The sequence below is a fragment of the Podarcis muralis genome, chromosome 13, assembly GCF_964188315.1.
Source record: "Podarcis muralis chromosome 13, rPodMur119.hap1.1, whole genome shotgun sequence".
NCBI lineage: Eukaryota > Metazoa > Chordata > Lepidosauria > Squamata > Lacertidae > Podarcis > Podarcis muralis.
Genome location: NC_135667.1, coordinates 29267313 through 29283882, shown reverse-complemented (window position 1 = coordinate 29283882; position 16570 = coordinate 29267313). Strand labels below are relative to the sequence as shown.

At 46.7% G+C, this 16570-nt stretch overlaps 1 protein-coding gene across 2 annotated transcripts in view; it reads right to left on the bottom strand.

Moving 5' to 3' along the window:
* Nucleotides 1-16570, bottom strand: part of RAPGEFL1 (Rap guanine nucleotide exchange factor like 1) — a 68192-nt gene that overhangs the window by 23253 nt on the left and 28369 nt on the right. For both annotated transcript variants that reach the window (XM_077917290.1, XM_028703429.2), the window contains 6 exons: nucleotides 5276-5354; nucleotides 3078-3231; nucleotides 2749-2846; nucleotides 1466-1578; nucleotides 766-933; nucleotides 91-188 (listed from right to left, as the gene is read on the bottom strand). In XM_077917290.1, the coding sequence (XP_077773416.1) occupies nucleotides 91-188; nucleotides 766-933; nucleotides 1466-1578; nucleotides 2749-2846; nucleotides 3078-3227 (627 nt within the window). In that variant the 5' untranslated portion in view covers nucleotides 3228-3231; nucleotides 5276-5354. The remainder of the gene's footprint in view (nucleotides 1-90; nucleotides 189-765; nucleotides 934-1465; nucleotides 1579-2748; nucleotides 2847-3077; nucleotides 3232-5275; nucleotides 5355-16570) is intronic.

Below are 16570 nucleotides of genomic sequence, written 5' to 3'. Positions count from 1 at the left end.
TTACACCAAGAAACGTATCACAGCACCCGCATGACAAAAAGTCCCTGCCAGCCGAGGGAGGAGCAGAGCGGAAGAAAAGAGCTCACTCACCAGCGATGGGAAACTCTCCTTAGTGCAGGCAAAGAGATGGCTGTTTATCCCCAGGGTAGTGAAAACACATTCTTCATTGGGCTGTAGCACAGATTTCTCTGGCAAAAAGCAAGGAAAGAAAGAGTTCCTGAACAATCTGGAGCAACAGCAGGAACATATCTCAAAACAGACGCATATTATTGTTTGTATTGTGGAAATGTTATTTATATATATATATATTTGTTTATGTTCAGGGTCTGGTAGGGTTTTTCCTCAAGTTCAAACTGGACAGGGACTCTTGCTCCCCCCCACCCCGAAACACCCCTTCTGTATGTAGATCACTTCTTTGAGGCATATGGAAATAGGGCACTTGCTCACAGTGCAATGTGGCCAGGATTCTATTAGGGCAGAGGGTCAGAAACCCATGGCACCTTCAGATATTGTTGGACTATAGCCACATTCACACATACATTTAAAAGCATTATGATACTGCTTTAAACAACCCTAGCTCCTCCTAAAGAATTTGGGAAGCTATAGATTGTTAAGAGTGCGGAGGGTTGTTAGGAGACCCGTATTCCCTTCCCAGAGCTACAATTCCCAGAGTTCCCTGGGAAGAGGGACTGATTGTTAAATCGCTCTGGGAATTGTCGCTCTGCCATTGTTGCCTTGTCCCCCACCCCAGCTCTCGGGAGTTACCTCCTGAGGACGCTACTGCCACCAGGATGAGAGCCTCCTCCCGGGTGGGCTGCTCATCCGAGTACTGGAGCTTCTCAGTCACCGAGGCGAGGATGTCCTGCACGGAGGCCGAGAGGCGGCTGCGGATGGTGACATATGAGTGGTCTGGCATGTAAACACGGCAGAAGACTAGAAAGAAACAGAGCCGAGAGGCTGGAGGTTGGAATCCGTAGCCAGCAAAGGACAGCCATGGTGAACAAATACACTCAGTCTGGGAAAAACTAAAAATAACAATCATCCTGCAATAAGGAGGGGATTCGGCCTACTGTCGCTGTGGGATTCAATCCCCTTTGTCGACTCATCCTCACAACCTTGAGGGGCTTCCCAGAGCCCCTTCCTCTGAGGGAGACTTGGAGGGTGATGTTAGGGGGAGCATTCCCAGCTGCGGCTCCTAGTCTGTGGAAGGCTCTCCGCAGTGAGGTCCACCTGGTCCTTTCAGTGCCAGATAAAGCTTTACCTTTTCACTCAAGCTTTTGAAGCGATTCTGTTCTATTATTTGTGTGCTGCCAAAGCTTTCTATGGTTGTAATTTGATGAGGAGGATTTATGGGTGGAATTGCAGAACCATGTCCGCGGCTGCACTCATCAGCCCTTTTAAAGACAATCCAAGCAGGAACCCCAACACAACCGTCGCCAACGCCCCCATCTCCTTTAATACTCACTTTCATCTGAGCCACGGAAAGCCACCCGTGTCTGGAGGCAGGAATCTATGCGCCGGAAATGCCTGAAAAGGGGTTTGACTTGCTTGCTGGGGAGATGGCTTTCTTCAGTCACCCTGCAGCCAAGAAGGCAAGATTTAGAAGCTAGAAAAGGGGCAAGCAACATGGGCCACAATGTGGGAAATTTTCAGAGGAGGAGGGCATCCGTGCCATTCTGTGAGGGGTTAAGGAGTCTGAATTTCTGAATGCAGTTTCTAAGGAGCATTCAGGGCAGAGGCAGGGAGCCAGGGGTCCTGCAGATGTGGCTTGACTCCCATCATCCCCAACCACTGGGCCATGCTGGCTAAGGGTGATAGGAATTGGGAGTCCTGCAACACCTGAAGGACCACAGGTTCCCCAATCCTGATTTAGGGATTTCAGAGGCAGTTTGGCCAGGGATTGTAACAACCCACTATTAGACAGCTGGCCACTATTAGAAGAGTCTAAATATTTACCCCAAGAGTTGTCTCCTGGACCTGGAAAGCACAGGGCGAAAGGTAAATGTGGAAAAACCCTAAGCTTTCTATGTTCTTATATACATCAGTAGCATGAAAGGTATAAGTAGGTTGTTTGGGTTGCAAAGTAACAAGGATTGCGGTGACCTCAGCTTTATGAAAGCTTCCACTATTCAGAACTAGGTGTAGCATAGTGGTTAAGAGCATGGCCCTCCTTGATTTCTGGTTCCAAGGAGATGACCTCTTAGTTTGCAACCTTTGGGGAAGTTCACATCATCCCCTCTAAGCAAAGAAAGCAAATGTGTAGGTGGGTGGGTGTGTGTCGCAGGACTGCACAGGAGGGATCTGGCCCTGCACACCACCAAACACCATGTTCAAACGTTCTACTAGGGTGCCACTGTATGCATGTAGAACTCCTCCATATGGAGAGGGGTCGTGATTGCATGAGGAGAACAACTACTGACGCATAAGTTTTAATTCCAGGAGTCCTGGGGCTTATTTAACCTGAGCTATCTTGTTGAAACTTTGCCCAGCAAATGCACAAACGAAAAACCGTGGTCTGCCCAGGAAGATGCAGTGACAGAGGAACATGGCAGCTGCGGAAAGCGGCAAAGTTTGTGCAGCCAAACCTCCACAACAATTGTTTTGCCAAGACGTGGAGGAGGTTATATGAAACCCGTTCTTGTGAATGCAGTACTGGCAACATAATGCACGTAGGAAAAGCAGCCTGAGAGGTTTCCCCATGCAGGAGAAATTCTGCATTCCATATTCCAACTCCCCCTCTCCCCTTACTTGAGTTCAACTGTCTCCACAAGCTGATGAAGCTTCAAAATTTCATCTTCCAGTTTGTGATAGAGGGAGGAGTCCTTCATAATGAGCAGATACAGGTCCTAGGAGAAAAGAGAAAGTAGCCTGAGCCATCATGCTCTGATATAAAAGGAGGGGGTACCTTCTATTTTGGCCCCCTTGGATCTATGACTATTTGCCACCAAGTAAGGCAAAAGGACATTTTAGAGGGGGAAACTGTGGCTAGAATAATACTTTGCAATCTGTTGCTATTCTTCTTTTCTTAACAAGTTTCTCGTTCTAACGAGAGTAGGGTTAGGGGTGTCATGGTGTACCTTGATAACTTTGCCTGCTTTCTCCTCCTCCTGTAAGATCCCCTTGTACGTCTCGAGGAAGTGAAGCAAAATAACCAAAACCGCTCGCTTTCGGTGCATGGCTTCGCCTTCCTTCCAACATGGCGGTGATGGGATTGTCGACGCTGTCATGAAGGTGACCACATGGAAGTCAAGGGAAAATATCGGGGCTGCGGCAACAGAAGGGAGTGGTTGGAAGAAAGGAGAACAGCCGAAGTGATGAGGTTTGGAATGGGGTGGGTTGATTCTGGATCCAGACAGCAAGATGGCAAGTGCAGATCACAGAAATTGCAAAGATCACTAATGGGCCAACAACCCCAATCTCCATTAATGGATATAGTTTGCATATCCCCCAGCCATGTAGGAGGCTGTGGACTTTGGTATCTTTTGGTGCAGAATTCAGAATATGGAGAATCTCAATTTATGTCAGTGATGTTGTGGTTCACATTTCAAATGTGAACCAGGAGACCTGCGTTCAGATCCCCACCCAAGACATCCAGCTCACCACCTGACCCTGGCCCAGTCACTTTCCATTAGCCTAACCTACCTCAGAGGGTTGTTGTGAGGAAAGACAAAAATGGGAACAAGCGCCATGTAAACTATCCGAGCTCTTTGGAAGAAAGAGAGAGAAATGCAAATGAAAGCAACAATGGCTGTCCCTGCAAGCTACGTAGCCTGAAAATCCCAGTTTATTTAAGTTCAACTGTCTCCACGAGGGGGGAAAAGAAAGCAAGTTTCGAGATTTTGTGGTTGCATAGATGAGATGGAAAACAAACAAATAGGGGTAACTGAGATGGCTGATAAGAGTAGACAAAATGTCATGTACAATTCGCTCCTAAGGAAATGCGAAAAACAGGGCTGATTTTTTAATGCAGTGTTATATGTTTGTGTGTATGTCATCACCAGAAACTCACAGAACCAGAGGAGGTCACATTCCGCACACCCGCATCCACACCCCCTTCAGTCTATCAATACCAGAATTTGTGATGGTGGTGGGAGCTGTTAACAGGGAGGAGCAGCTTAATTGCTACCTGTTGGCTGAAATTAACAAAGTCCACCCAGGTTGTTTATTTTTTCAGAGCTGTGTAATGTTATCTTAATTCTCTCGAGAGCCCTGTGTGTCAAGAGAAGTTGACAGATGAGGCTAAAGGAGAGAGATTAAGGCTGCAATCCTATACACCCTAAGGAAGAGGAACTTAGTTCTGAGTAAACATGCGGAAGATTGATCGGCAGACCCCAAAATGCAACACACTAGAGGCTGAGATTTAATCTGCCTGGCAAATGATGTGGGATTGAGCAGATTTCTTGTTATTATTGGTGTATGGTTCTCATCACCATGACCTCCAAAACTCCAAAAAGTTCAAGGACACATACATGGGAAAATAAACTAGGACTGTATCATCTAATGTTATCCTCAAAGCAATACTGTTAAGACTGCTTAGGGTAAGACCCATGGGGACTTGTGGGCATCATCAATGCACATCTCCCCGTGTGATGTCATTGTGCTAGTATTTCCTTGCTTCCTTCAAGCAGCAGCCAATAAAGAGAAGCAGGAAGTGAAGAGATGCTGTGACATCTTACATTTTCTTTCCACTACATATTATCAAGAACACACTGGAAAATATGTGGATTAGTGGTTCCCCCACCAGTCTTACTATAACGTGCTGCTTGGACCCAAAAGGATGACTTTGCACAAGAACAATAAGAATTCACACTCTCAAGAGGTTAAATTTGTTTTCCAAAGCCAAATTTCTGAACTAGCACATTCTGCCTACTCCCTCCCATTAGAAAACTGGCAGGCACCATCACTGTTACATTGCAGATGGTTTCATTTCAGAAGGCCTTTGCGCTATATAACATTGCTCTAATGTTTTCTATTTTTTGATGTAAAAACCTGTGCTGTACATTTTGCATGTTTTGTTTCTTCCTCTGCAAGCTGCTTTGAGACACACAGTGAAATGCGAGGTATGAACCTTTCTTAAATAAGAAAACTAATAAATAAAACCTGTCGAAGCCACAGGGTTCTGTGCAACAAGAATGAGAAATATGAGGTGACCCGAACAGAGTTTCTCCCGCAGGAAAATGTGTCAGAATGGCATGCATTCCTCCCCCACCCCCACTTCTTCCCCCAACCCTTCGACCATTATGGGATGTTCCAAAACGTCACGCAGAAAGGATATTGCTGGTGCAGCTGGTGCAGGAACTGCTCTGTGGGCAGGAACAGCGAGTGGGTGAGGACAATGTCGTCTAGCAGCAGGTCTGAGAAAAGACAAGGAAGGAAGAAAAGAGAGGGATTATACTGCTGTCCCGCCCTGAGAGTGCAAGGCGACAGAACTGACAAGGAAATTAGTCCACCCTTCCTTTTCAGTGGTGTAAAGGGATAGGGCACATAGGCAGATAAGCATGGTCACAAGGAGTTTATAACAAGGCCCAATCCAACTGGTTACAAAGGACCCGCCTCCTGTATCCCAGCACTGGGGACAGAGAAGGCTTTCAGGGTGGGCCGCATTGTAAAACCTTCATCTCAAATACGGAGGAGGGAAATAGGATCTCTTCCCGCTTTCCTGTTAGCTCTTTCTTCACGCCGTCGGAAAAGTGGTGTGACCCAGACCTAGAAACTATTCCTAATGTCCCGTCTCACACCTGGAACAGGTTGTCTCTGAACATGTGGCAAAATTGTGTCTATGTAAGGCAGCGTGGAACAAACCAGAATCAGCTCCTGTGTATTTCACGTGAGGGTATCAAAGAGCGCAACTTTTAGGGCAGGTGTGGGGAACCTTTTGGCTCCAGGTGTTGATGAAGATTAGTAATGTCCACACTGCCTTGCAGTGGCTTCCCAGGGTTTCTGACATTGGTCTCTCCCAAGCCTACCCAGAGATGCCAGGGAATAAGTGAGCCAGGGACCTTTGACAAGGAACAAGTCTGCAAATCAATCCGCCAAAGACCATAAGACCTCCCTAACCATCCATTTCTAAAATTCTTCTGTTAATATTAAGTCTACATATCCCTCCCACAAGCAGACTAAAAATCAAAGCTCCTCCACCTATATAATAACTACCCCTCACCTCCACCTATAACCAACTGATTTTTGTTGTAAAACAGAAAAGTAATAAGGCCTCCTAAGCTGCCTCCTCTTTAAAATGCCTGAGGGGGAAAGATCTGATAACAATTAAGCAGCAGAGTTCTCTTAACAATTGTTCAGCTTCTTCCCAGAACATTTGCTCCACTAATTTTGAAAGCTATTATCTTACAGCTTGGCTAATGTATCAGCAAGATGCTAATCAGAACCAAAGCATCTAGCCCTTGAGCCTGAAAAGAGTCTGATTCCTCATGTTTTCCTCAGTCTGTTTCTCTCCCCTCTATCAGAAACCGTCCTGAGTCTTCTCTCACTGTCCATATAACCAAAACGTTAGAAAACCGTATGCAAGCTTGTGAGCTCTCCAGAATTCTTCATCCAGCTAGATGCATAATGAAGCTGAAAGTGAGAGGGTAGGTTTTTTTGGCTTGTGTTCAAACCATCCATGTTCACGTCTCCTAAGAGACTGAAGATGGAGTGTAGGAGGTAACAGACATTCAAACGAGGTCCTTTTTAGGTTAAAAACCCGAAAACATAGTTTTATTAGGGGCTGGAGAGAATGTTCCCTCGGAGAACAAAGTTCCTAAAGCCTAGATGAGGTTTAGGTCTCATCACACCTTTTGCAGACACCCGCCCCAAAGTGTACCTATTTTCCAGGGACAGTCCCGGATTTATAGAAGCCATCCTTGTTTCTGATTTGATCCCGGAATGTCCCTCTTTTCCTTAGGACGTCCCTATTTTCATCAGAGAAATGTTGAAGGGTATGGTGTTATGCGATGGACAAGCCAAGGAGATAAGTGACTATACAGTGGTACCTCGGGTTAAGTACTTAATTCATTCCGGAGGTCCATTCTTAACCTGAAACTGTTCTTAACCTGAAGCACCACTTTAGCTAATGGGGCCTCCTCCTGCTGCCACGTCGCCAGAGCACGATTTCTGTTCTCATCCTGAAGCAAAGTTCTTAACCTGAAGCACTCTTTCAGGGTTAGCGGAGTCTGTAACCTGAAGCGTATGTAACCCGAGGTACCACTGTACAACGTTTAGAAGACATCTGAAGGTAGCCCTGTATAGGGAAGATTTTTGTAATGCTTTATGTTTTATCATGTTTTTATATATGTTGGAAGCTGCCCCGAGTGGCTGGGGCAACCCAATCAGATGGGTGGGGTATAAGTAATAAAATTATGATGACGATGAAGTAAGGCGTCCTAGTTTTCATTGGAGAAATGTTGGAGGGTATGCTTTTTGTTTCTCTACACCAGAGGTGGAGAACCTCAGGCCCGGGGACCAAATGCAGCCTCTAAGCCTCTCTATCCGATCCTCAGGACACACCTTCTCACTGGCACAGCTTTGCACCCTTAAGTGCTTCTGCCTGGCTGGAATGTGACTTCACACTCTGATATTATCTCTTGCTTGTCTGGATGGAGAGACTGGTGTAGGTGTGCAGACACCTCTGGCTTGTGCCTGGCTGCTGGAATACACAGGTAAGAGTTGCATCTGTTGCTCCACCCATTTTTTGCCTCTGGCCAAGGCCACATGTGGAGGGTTACCCATGAGGGAATGAGGCCCTCAAGTTGAAAATGTTTCCCCACCGCTGCCCTATATATTCCCAGGGAAGAGAAGAGGAATAGACACCGGTGTATAACCTTTCTATCCCTTCTGTGTTGTCCTCAGAGTTGTTTCTCAGCTCTCCTACTGGAGATTTTGTGTGTGTGTGTGTGTGTACACATGCGGTGTCAAGTTATATGCAAAACATATTCCCTACCATTAAACTATGGGTTGCTTAAAGAAATTAAATAGAAAGAAGAGGTTCCAGTCAGAGAAACCTGGGATGTTTGCTCTTGTGCATCTTTCTCCCAACACCACCTGATTGTGGCTACTGCTTGGGCTAAGCATGTGTTTTAATTTGTCCGTATCTCTACCTCCTCTGCACAGCACCACACACACACACACACACACACACACACACACACACACGACGGGAAAGGGAGTAGTGTGAACTTATTGCTTTCTGGCAAATTTAGCATAGCCCTCGTGAGCAAGAAAATCCTATTGGATTCACTTCGGTATATTGGGGGCAGGGAAGAGACAGAGAAAGGAGGCCAGCATGTTAATCCCTTGCATCAGCCAGACATCAAAAGACAGCGGGATCTTCAGAGCTAGGCTCCCAGACAATCAAAACTGTCTGACTAGGAGAGAGGGAGAGGGAGAGGAAGAAGAAGAGGAAGTTAATTAGCCACCTTTGTGTTGTGCCTTTGCTAGCGACAGGGTTCTAATCCGAGGCTGACACCCCCTAAATAAACCATTAAAACATACACATGCTTCTATATCAGGAGCAGAATGCCTCAGGGTGGGCTGGATTAATCACTGTGCTAAGTAAGGATGTATTCAGACTAGGAGGTTATTGTGCTAGCATGCCTGCTTCTAATCTGTCACAGTTTCTAACGCTGTATTTACACTGCGGTCCCGGTTGCATTATGGAACTGTGCATTTTTATATATCGATCTACTGCCACGTCACACTAAATTTCACTCAAACCAGGCATGACATAGCAGCAGGCGTCGCTGGGCATTTCACCACCCTTCATGCACATGAGTGCTTCTGTTCCCCCAGGATTCACCCATGTCAGGAAAGAACTGTACACTAGGATATCGCCCCAAATTTTATCGTCCAAATTTTGTGATCCGTGTAAATGGCGCGAAAATCATAACAGAAAATCCCCACGGATTTTCCAGGCTAACAGGGTTTTAAATGGATTTTGTTTTTGGTTTTTTTCTGGAAGTGATTAACAAAGAAAGAAAGTGCTAAACCTCCACTAAATTCCGCTAGATTTCCAGACATCATCAGGTAAGGAAACTTCAGAAATGAAATTCTGCCTGAATGCACCCTAAGTCACAAAACAGGGTGCTAGCCTTCTTCCCTGCCATACTGTGGTCTATCTATCTACAGAGTTGACTCACCTTTTGGCCCCGTTTGGGGCTCTTCAAAATGTCCAGACATCCAGAATTTCACTGACAGCTCCTCTTCAACAAGTAAAGGTAAAGGTAAAGGTACCCCTGACCATTAGGTCCAGTTGCGGACGACTCTGGGCTTGTGGCGCTCATCTCGCTTTATTGGCTGAGGTAGCCGGCGTACAGCTTCTGGGTCACGTGGCCAGCATGACTAAGCCGCTTCTAGCGAACCAGAGCAGCGCACGGAAACACCATTAACCTTCCCACCAGATCAGTACCTGTTTATCTACTTGCACTTTGTGCTTTCAAACTGCTAGGTTGGCAGGAGCAGGGATTGAGCAACGGAAGCTCACCCCGTTGCGGGGGTTAGAACCGCCAACCTTCTGATCGGCAAGCCCTAGGCTCTGTGGTTTAACCCACAGAGCCACCCATGTCCCTTCTTCAATAAGTAAAGGTAAAGGGACCCCTGACCATTAGGTCCAGTCGTGGCCGACTCTGGGGTTGCGGCACTCATCTCGCTTTATTGGCCGAGGGAGCCAGCATACAGCTTCTGGGTTATGTGGCCAGCATGACTAAGCCGCTTCTGGCGAACCAGAGCAGTGCACGGAAACGCCATTTACCTTCCCGCTGGAGCGGTAGCTATTTATCTACTTGCACTTTGACATTCTTTTGAACTGCTAGGTTTTCTATTAGTGAAAAATATTGTACTGTTCTAGCTGGTGTGCATTTCCTTTTTTTCAGATGATCTTTATTTTTCAGATGATCTTTATATTACCAGTGGGGAAAAGTCATGAGAACATAAGGGCCTGCTGGATCAGGCCAGAGGCCCACCAGATGGCTATGGGATGCCCACAAGCAGGAATCGAGCAGGCGAGTACTTTGCCCTTTTATGATTTCCAGCAACTGGTATTTGGAAGCAGGCATACCAACTCTATGGGGCTGAGGCCTCTACAACTCCCCCATGTCCACTGGGATGGGGCTAACCCACCTACCGCAATCTTGAAGGGGGCAGAGGAGGCCTGGTGGGATGTTGTCCCAGGCCAACCAGCACAGCCTGGCGTGTGAATGTTGTATAGGGAGGAAGCCTGGTCAGCCGATGCAACAGTCATCATGCACACACGCAATGTGCATGATGTCGTGCACACACACACACAATATTGGGCGCATCAAATGCAGCACCCAGTTAGCTCAGGGAAGATTTTGCAAGCACTGCAGCTATGCACATTGTCAGCGCACACAGAAGTCTATGTCCACCTGGCCACAATATAATTGCTTTCTGAACTTGCCATTGACATGTGTTTATACTGTGTGTGTGGCAATCACCTGGTGTGCAACTCAGGAGATAATATAAGGTATTCTTAATAATTTAGATTTCTGCTATTAATATTCCTTCTGCAGCAGAGGTTGTCAGAGGTTACATGCACACGCGCGCGCACACACACACACACACGTTAAGAAATAGAATATATTAAATAACACTTTCAGTAGGCTGAGAAACACTACAAAAACGAATTATGGCAATTATGTCACCCATGCTGCCGCTAATTAACTCCTGCCAAGAGAGCTTGAGGACATCTTCTAAAGAGTTGATTCTGTGAGTGATCATAAGGATAGAGATTCTTCATGGGGTTGGGGGCAATGCATAGTTACCGCAGTTTAATAAAAAGGAGATATTGTGAACCAGCACCCCACTGCTACAGTGCACACAAGGGCCTTTTGGCTGGAGACATAGTCACCACACCACTAAAAGGTGTTTTCAGTTTAGCTCACCAGTGCGGAGAGGGGTCTAGCATCTTCCCCAGGAAGGGCAGAAGGTCTCAGGCAAGCGCTGGCCATGGCTAAACACCATTCATTCAGCAGAGCTGATCACAAACTCTGCAATCCAGTGGGCTTGCCAAGATGGCTCACTGCCTGCTACTGAGCTAAGCCTTAATTAATTGGAAAGGGAGAAACAGTCCGTGGAGAGTGACGCTGGGAAAGAGATCCCTGCCTCCACTGCACCAGACAGTATCCCAGAAAGGATGATAAAAGCCTGAGCGAGGCAAGAATCCAGGCCAAACTGGCCAGGGTGCAGATTAGCAACAGAGAAGGGAATGCCCCATCGCTGATGCCCACTTCAGCCTAGTCAGCTCCAGCTAAGCACCAATGTAGCAGCCAAACTAACTTGTTGCTGGGAGAGGAATTTGATTCAGTTTTTGCGTTTAAAGGCGAATCCACCCGGTTTGCTCTTGCCAAAACTATACACAAACCAAAACACAGCGTTTCTTTGAAAATCTTGCTTCTCCAAATTTTGCAGGGCGTTTCTCCAGAAAAGTAGCATGCACTACGATGCACGCATTAGTGAAAATAGGATAGAGAAATTGATTGCATTTGGGAAAACTGCTTTGCAAAAAAACATGCATGTAAGGCCAAATTGCATACAAAAATTTGTATGTCAGGAGAAATTCATACTGCTAATGAAATTTCACGAGGACTTAAAAAAATATTGCATAGTGATGTGGAAATGAGGAGAACTGAACTTGACTTGAAAAAATTAGAAACTAGGAGAAACCGATATTGTCACATTTGCTCATTCTTACTAGTTGCTGGGAAGGAAGAAGTCAGACTCACAGATAGCCAAGTGTATCATCTCCCAAACTGAAAACCAAGGCTTAATTCATTTCTGAATTATAATTGGAGGCACCCTTCTCTTAGAAAAGTCTTCTGTGTGAGTTGGTTGAATGATCTGACAGGCCCAAGAAACTTGCTGTTTGAGGTTGGGGAGGGGGGAGCAAATGCTGTTTGTGTCCCCACCTCCATGTTAGGGTACATAATACTGAAGGCCAGCCAAGTTATTTTGGAAACTGAGGCAGAAAAGTCCACAAGGACCTCTCCCTCTCATTGGGAGTAAAAACAAAATAATAAGACATTATTATTGGTAAAGTACATTGCTGTCCTTTCATGACACTCAAAACAAGTTGCCTCAATCTGGCCAACAGCAGAGCCGGCCCCATACATGATGCAGAGATGGGGCAGAATATTAACAACTTACAGCAGAGGATGGTTGGAAATAATTGAGACCAGAGCAGCAAATCATGCAGTGATACAGCAGCAGGTGTAGGTGTGGGTGACACACACACACACACACAGAGAGAGAGAGAGAGAGAGAGAGAGAGAGAGAGAGAGAGAGATGGAGATGGAAATCAAACCTTTCATTTTTCTTGCCTTTTCATGATACAGTCACTGTTATCTTGCAGCACAGTGTTTGGGAATAACTCACCTAGTGTTAGGAATATGCTTTTGGAAAGAGGCAGCCAGTGCTCTCAAATGGACATGCACTTTCCCCTGTATGAACATACCCAGATGGGATCTTTCTAGTGGTTACCAGTTGTCACTTTCCCACTACCATATTGGCCCAAATATAAGCCGCACATTAAAAAGTCATTGGGGGGGGGGGGAGAAAAAGACAATAACCAAATATAAGCTGCTCCCTTCCTTGCTTTCTCCCTTCCTGGCCTTGGGGGAGAGGACAGGGGACTACGCGCAGGGCAAGCGCCACTTCGTCACGCACCTGGCACTGCTTGCCCCGTGCTCCTGGCTGCATACTGGATAATTTTTGCATTAAAACCAGCACAGGACAGGCTATTGTATATTAACAAAGCAAGTGAGGTGAGGGGGAGTGTGAGGAATGAGGACTGCAGACTCACACAGTGAGCCACGGTGTGAGAGTCAGGAATGACGCAAGCAGACTTGTCCTGATTTCCATCTGTGAAATGATGGAGGAAATTATCGCCTGAAAGGTTCGCCCAGCGTCTTCATTTTATTTTCATATTGCGCCCAAGGACATGTGATTTGATCTGATTCCGTAAATCAGACTGAAAGAGCCATCTAAGTCTAGCAATCAATGCATACCCAAATCATCTGAGGACCTTCACAAGCATGACAGCATGGTGGGAGCAAGCCATTGTCTGTGTTTGCCTCCAGTATATGTTCGTTAGAGGAATCTGGGCTCTGAACATGAGAACCAATGTGGTATGGTTGTTAAATACTGGATGAGAAGAAGAGACAACCAATTTCAAATCCCCATTTAGTCTTGGGGCTCACTGGGTGACTCTAGCTAAATACATTCAAGCACAATTCCCACCACCCACCCAAAATAATTCTGGGAATGTTAGTGTAAATGCTCCTGCAATCTGTAGCCCAAATGTTTTATAGATCGGGCCCCACTGGCGACTAAGTCCAGAGGTCCTTTGGGCGTCAGCCTGTGACACAGCTGGGAGCTTTAAATTTTAACCACCAGAGCAAAACAAGAGATACCACCATACAACCTGTTGCTGGAACAGTCTGTGCAAATGGGCACAATATGACAAAGGAGTACTGTTAATAACACTTAGCATTTTTAAAAGTGCTTTAAAGTGGTCAGCCCTGTAGAGCAGGCCAGTATTATTATCCTTAGACAGCAGATGGGTGAGATGAGCCTAAGGAAGTGAACTGCCAAGAGAAGGAAGGTACTGTGGTACCTCGGGTTACATACGCTTCAGGTTACATACGCTTCAGGTTGCAGTCTCCGCTAACCCAGAAATATTACCTCGGGTTAAGAACTTTGCTTCAGGATGAGAACAGAAAACGCACGCCGGCAGCACAGTGGCAGCAGGAGGCCCCATTAGCTAAAGTGGTGCTTCAGGTTAAGAACAGTTTCAGGTTAAGAACAGACCTCCAGAACGAATTAAGTTCTTAACCAGAGGTACCACTGTATTCCTAACTTACAGCTCAGTCTGTTAGCTACTGTGTCACATGGGCTGTACAAAGCAGTGCAATCCAGCGGTGAGTTTTCCCCATGTTTTACCGCATTTCGGAACTATTTATCCCCGTGACAGAATTCAGGGTTCCAGGTCAGCAGAATCTGACGGTCTGGGATGGTTTATGTGTAAAATCCCAGGCAAGAAGGATGGTCAGTCAGATGAAGCAGGAGGAGCGACATGAGGTTGGGACAGTGATTCGCCAAGTGCAACTGCAAGCCTGACAGCAAATCATAGAAAGGGGCGACAGCCCTGGATATTGTCTTTCTTAGCTCTGCAATGACAGCCCAGTGTGATTAATAAGCAAAAGGACACCGGAATGGCCAGCCAACTCTGGCAGAGAAACTACTCAGAGATTGGAGAGCAAGCCAACAGGCTCTCGAGACTGCTCTACAGGGGAGGGATTAGCAGGCAAGAATAAGTGTCACAGAGTCACCCCCTTCACTGCAAGGAACAGCCTGCTGCCAGCTGCCTCCAGGGCACAGAAGCCTAGAGACGAATGCTGAGCATTAGGCAGGGTCCAAGAAGGAGTAGGAAAAGATGAAGACAGACAGCAGTGGCTGGATTAGGGATAGGTGAACCTGTCAGTTTCAGTTTCTCTTGCATTTCTGCATTTCCCCAGTTTTAAATTCAGCTTGGCCCATTTCTGCCTCAGGTTGCAAACATATTTTTTTTTAAGTCTGCATGAAAATTTGTATGCATTTCTGTATGTACTTCAACTAATATACACCTTTCTGCATTTTGCACATTGTTTCATTAACAGATACATTTTTGTGCACATTTCCCCCCAATATATCCTTGGGTTTTTTTAATACATTTTGCTGGAGGGGTGTGTGTTGGCGGTGGCTGGACAACTGCATCACAAAATTCAGGGAGGTGCAAATTTCAGTTTGTGCATTGGTTTGAGAGCTGTGAATCGGGTCGTTTCGCATTAAAATGCAAACTGAATTAATTTCTCCCCCATCCATAGACTGGATAACAGTCAGAGAGCAATCACACGCACACACCCCTTTTTTGTTACTCCTGAATAGTTGCATAGCCCCAACAGAGTGCCAGAGGGCTTGCAATCTATGGCTGTGTGCACGTTACAATTTACTCTTATACTCCACTGCGCTCCCACTGCTGGTGCTTGAAGCCATGTACCCATGACATTAGCCACAATCCATACCTATCATGTAGTTTCTTGAGAAATACTGCCGCTTGGTGCATTTCCCCCTCAAACCAGCTTCCGCCTGATTTGAAAATGCAAGCCACGTTCGCTTTGCTGTTAAACTGAGGTGTGTACATCTGAGACAGTCACTGCTTGTGTGCAGATGACAGTTCATGCCCGGGTGACCACTTCATGAATAAGAGCGCAGGGGGTGGAGGTTGCAGGCGTGGGGAAACCAAACAAATAACGCACATGGGGTGAAGACATTCCCTGCCCCCTCTCTGGTGTGCACAGCAACATGCAAATGTGACTTGAAAAGCAACGGGGAAGAAACGACCTCACTGCAGTTTAAACCATTAATGTGTGCACAGCCTATATGCGAGTCTGATTGCAGGGTAGGGAGAGGAGCAGTCACAGACGGTCAAATAAGCAGCAAGCATGAGATCAGGGAGAGTCAAGTGACTGTGTAGGTAAGATGCGGATAAAGTGGTTCAGCAAAGCTTCTGCTGGAGAAAAGGATCTCAAGGAAAGACCTCCAAAGGAAGAGAAAGAAACAGGTCAATGAATGGAAAGGCTACCCTGGGTATAATGAACAGACAGACTGGGGGGGAAGGGGGCAAAGAGAGGAGGTGGATGATGAGTTCGTAGGAGAGCTGGAAGGGGAATATGGCAGGCATGTCAACAGTCATCCTGCCGGGAGGCCCCTAACAACGGAGAATTGCCTCCAGAAACTTCACCAAAGCTGGGCTTTTGTCCACAGACAGACAGGCATGTTTGGACAGGCAAACTAATCTAGATTTTTAGGGCCAAGTTGCTTGGGCAGGCTTAACAGGCAAGGCTATGTGGTTTCTGATGCTGATGAAGGAAGAGGTACATGCAAGAGGCAGAGAGGGAAGAGCTTAGGGAATGAGAAATGGATGCTTATGCCACAGAGGGAGAGGGAGACAGCGAGAGAGGGCAGGAAGCCAGGGCAGTCTTAGAAGGAAAGTGGTGAGGAATGGATGCCCCAAGGCCAATTGTCTCCTATTAGACCATGGGGATGGTAGCGAATCAACTATCTCCATCATGCCCTGCTTCTGAGCATCCCAAGGACATTAGCTGACCAGGGTGCATCCCTGGACCAGATGCATCCCTGGCCTGATCCAGCAAAAAGATTGTCGCTTGCCTCCTCTGGCTCAAATGGGGGAAGCTGCCACCTTTCTTTCACCGGTGATGTGGGTTGTGAGCCACCGGGAGGGAAAGAAGTGGTGAGGCATGGGAAATCCTCCTGGCTCCAGCAGAGAGGCACAGGCCTAGATGTCAAGCTCAGATCAAAGCGATTCTGGGCTGCTTTGCGGGGAGGGAATCTTGGACAAGTGACGGCAGCAGCGGAGGCAGTGCAGTGAGGAGAGGATTAAGGAAATCCTTGGCACAATGGGGAGCCATGCTCTGCGGCTGGGGTGGTCCTGCAATTAGCAAGGATGCGCAACAATAAAGGAAGGAAAAAGCAAGCCTCGTGTTTTTTTCTTTCTTTTCCCAGGCGC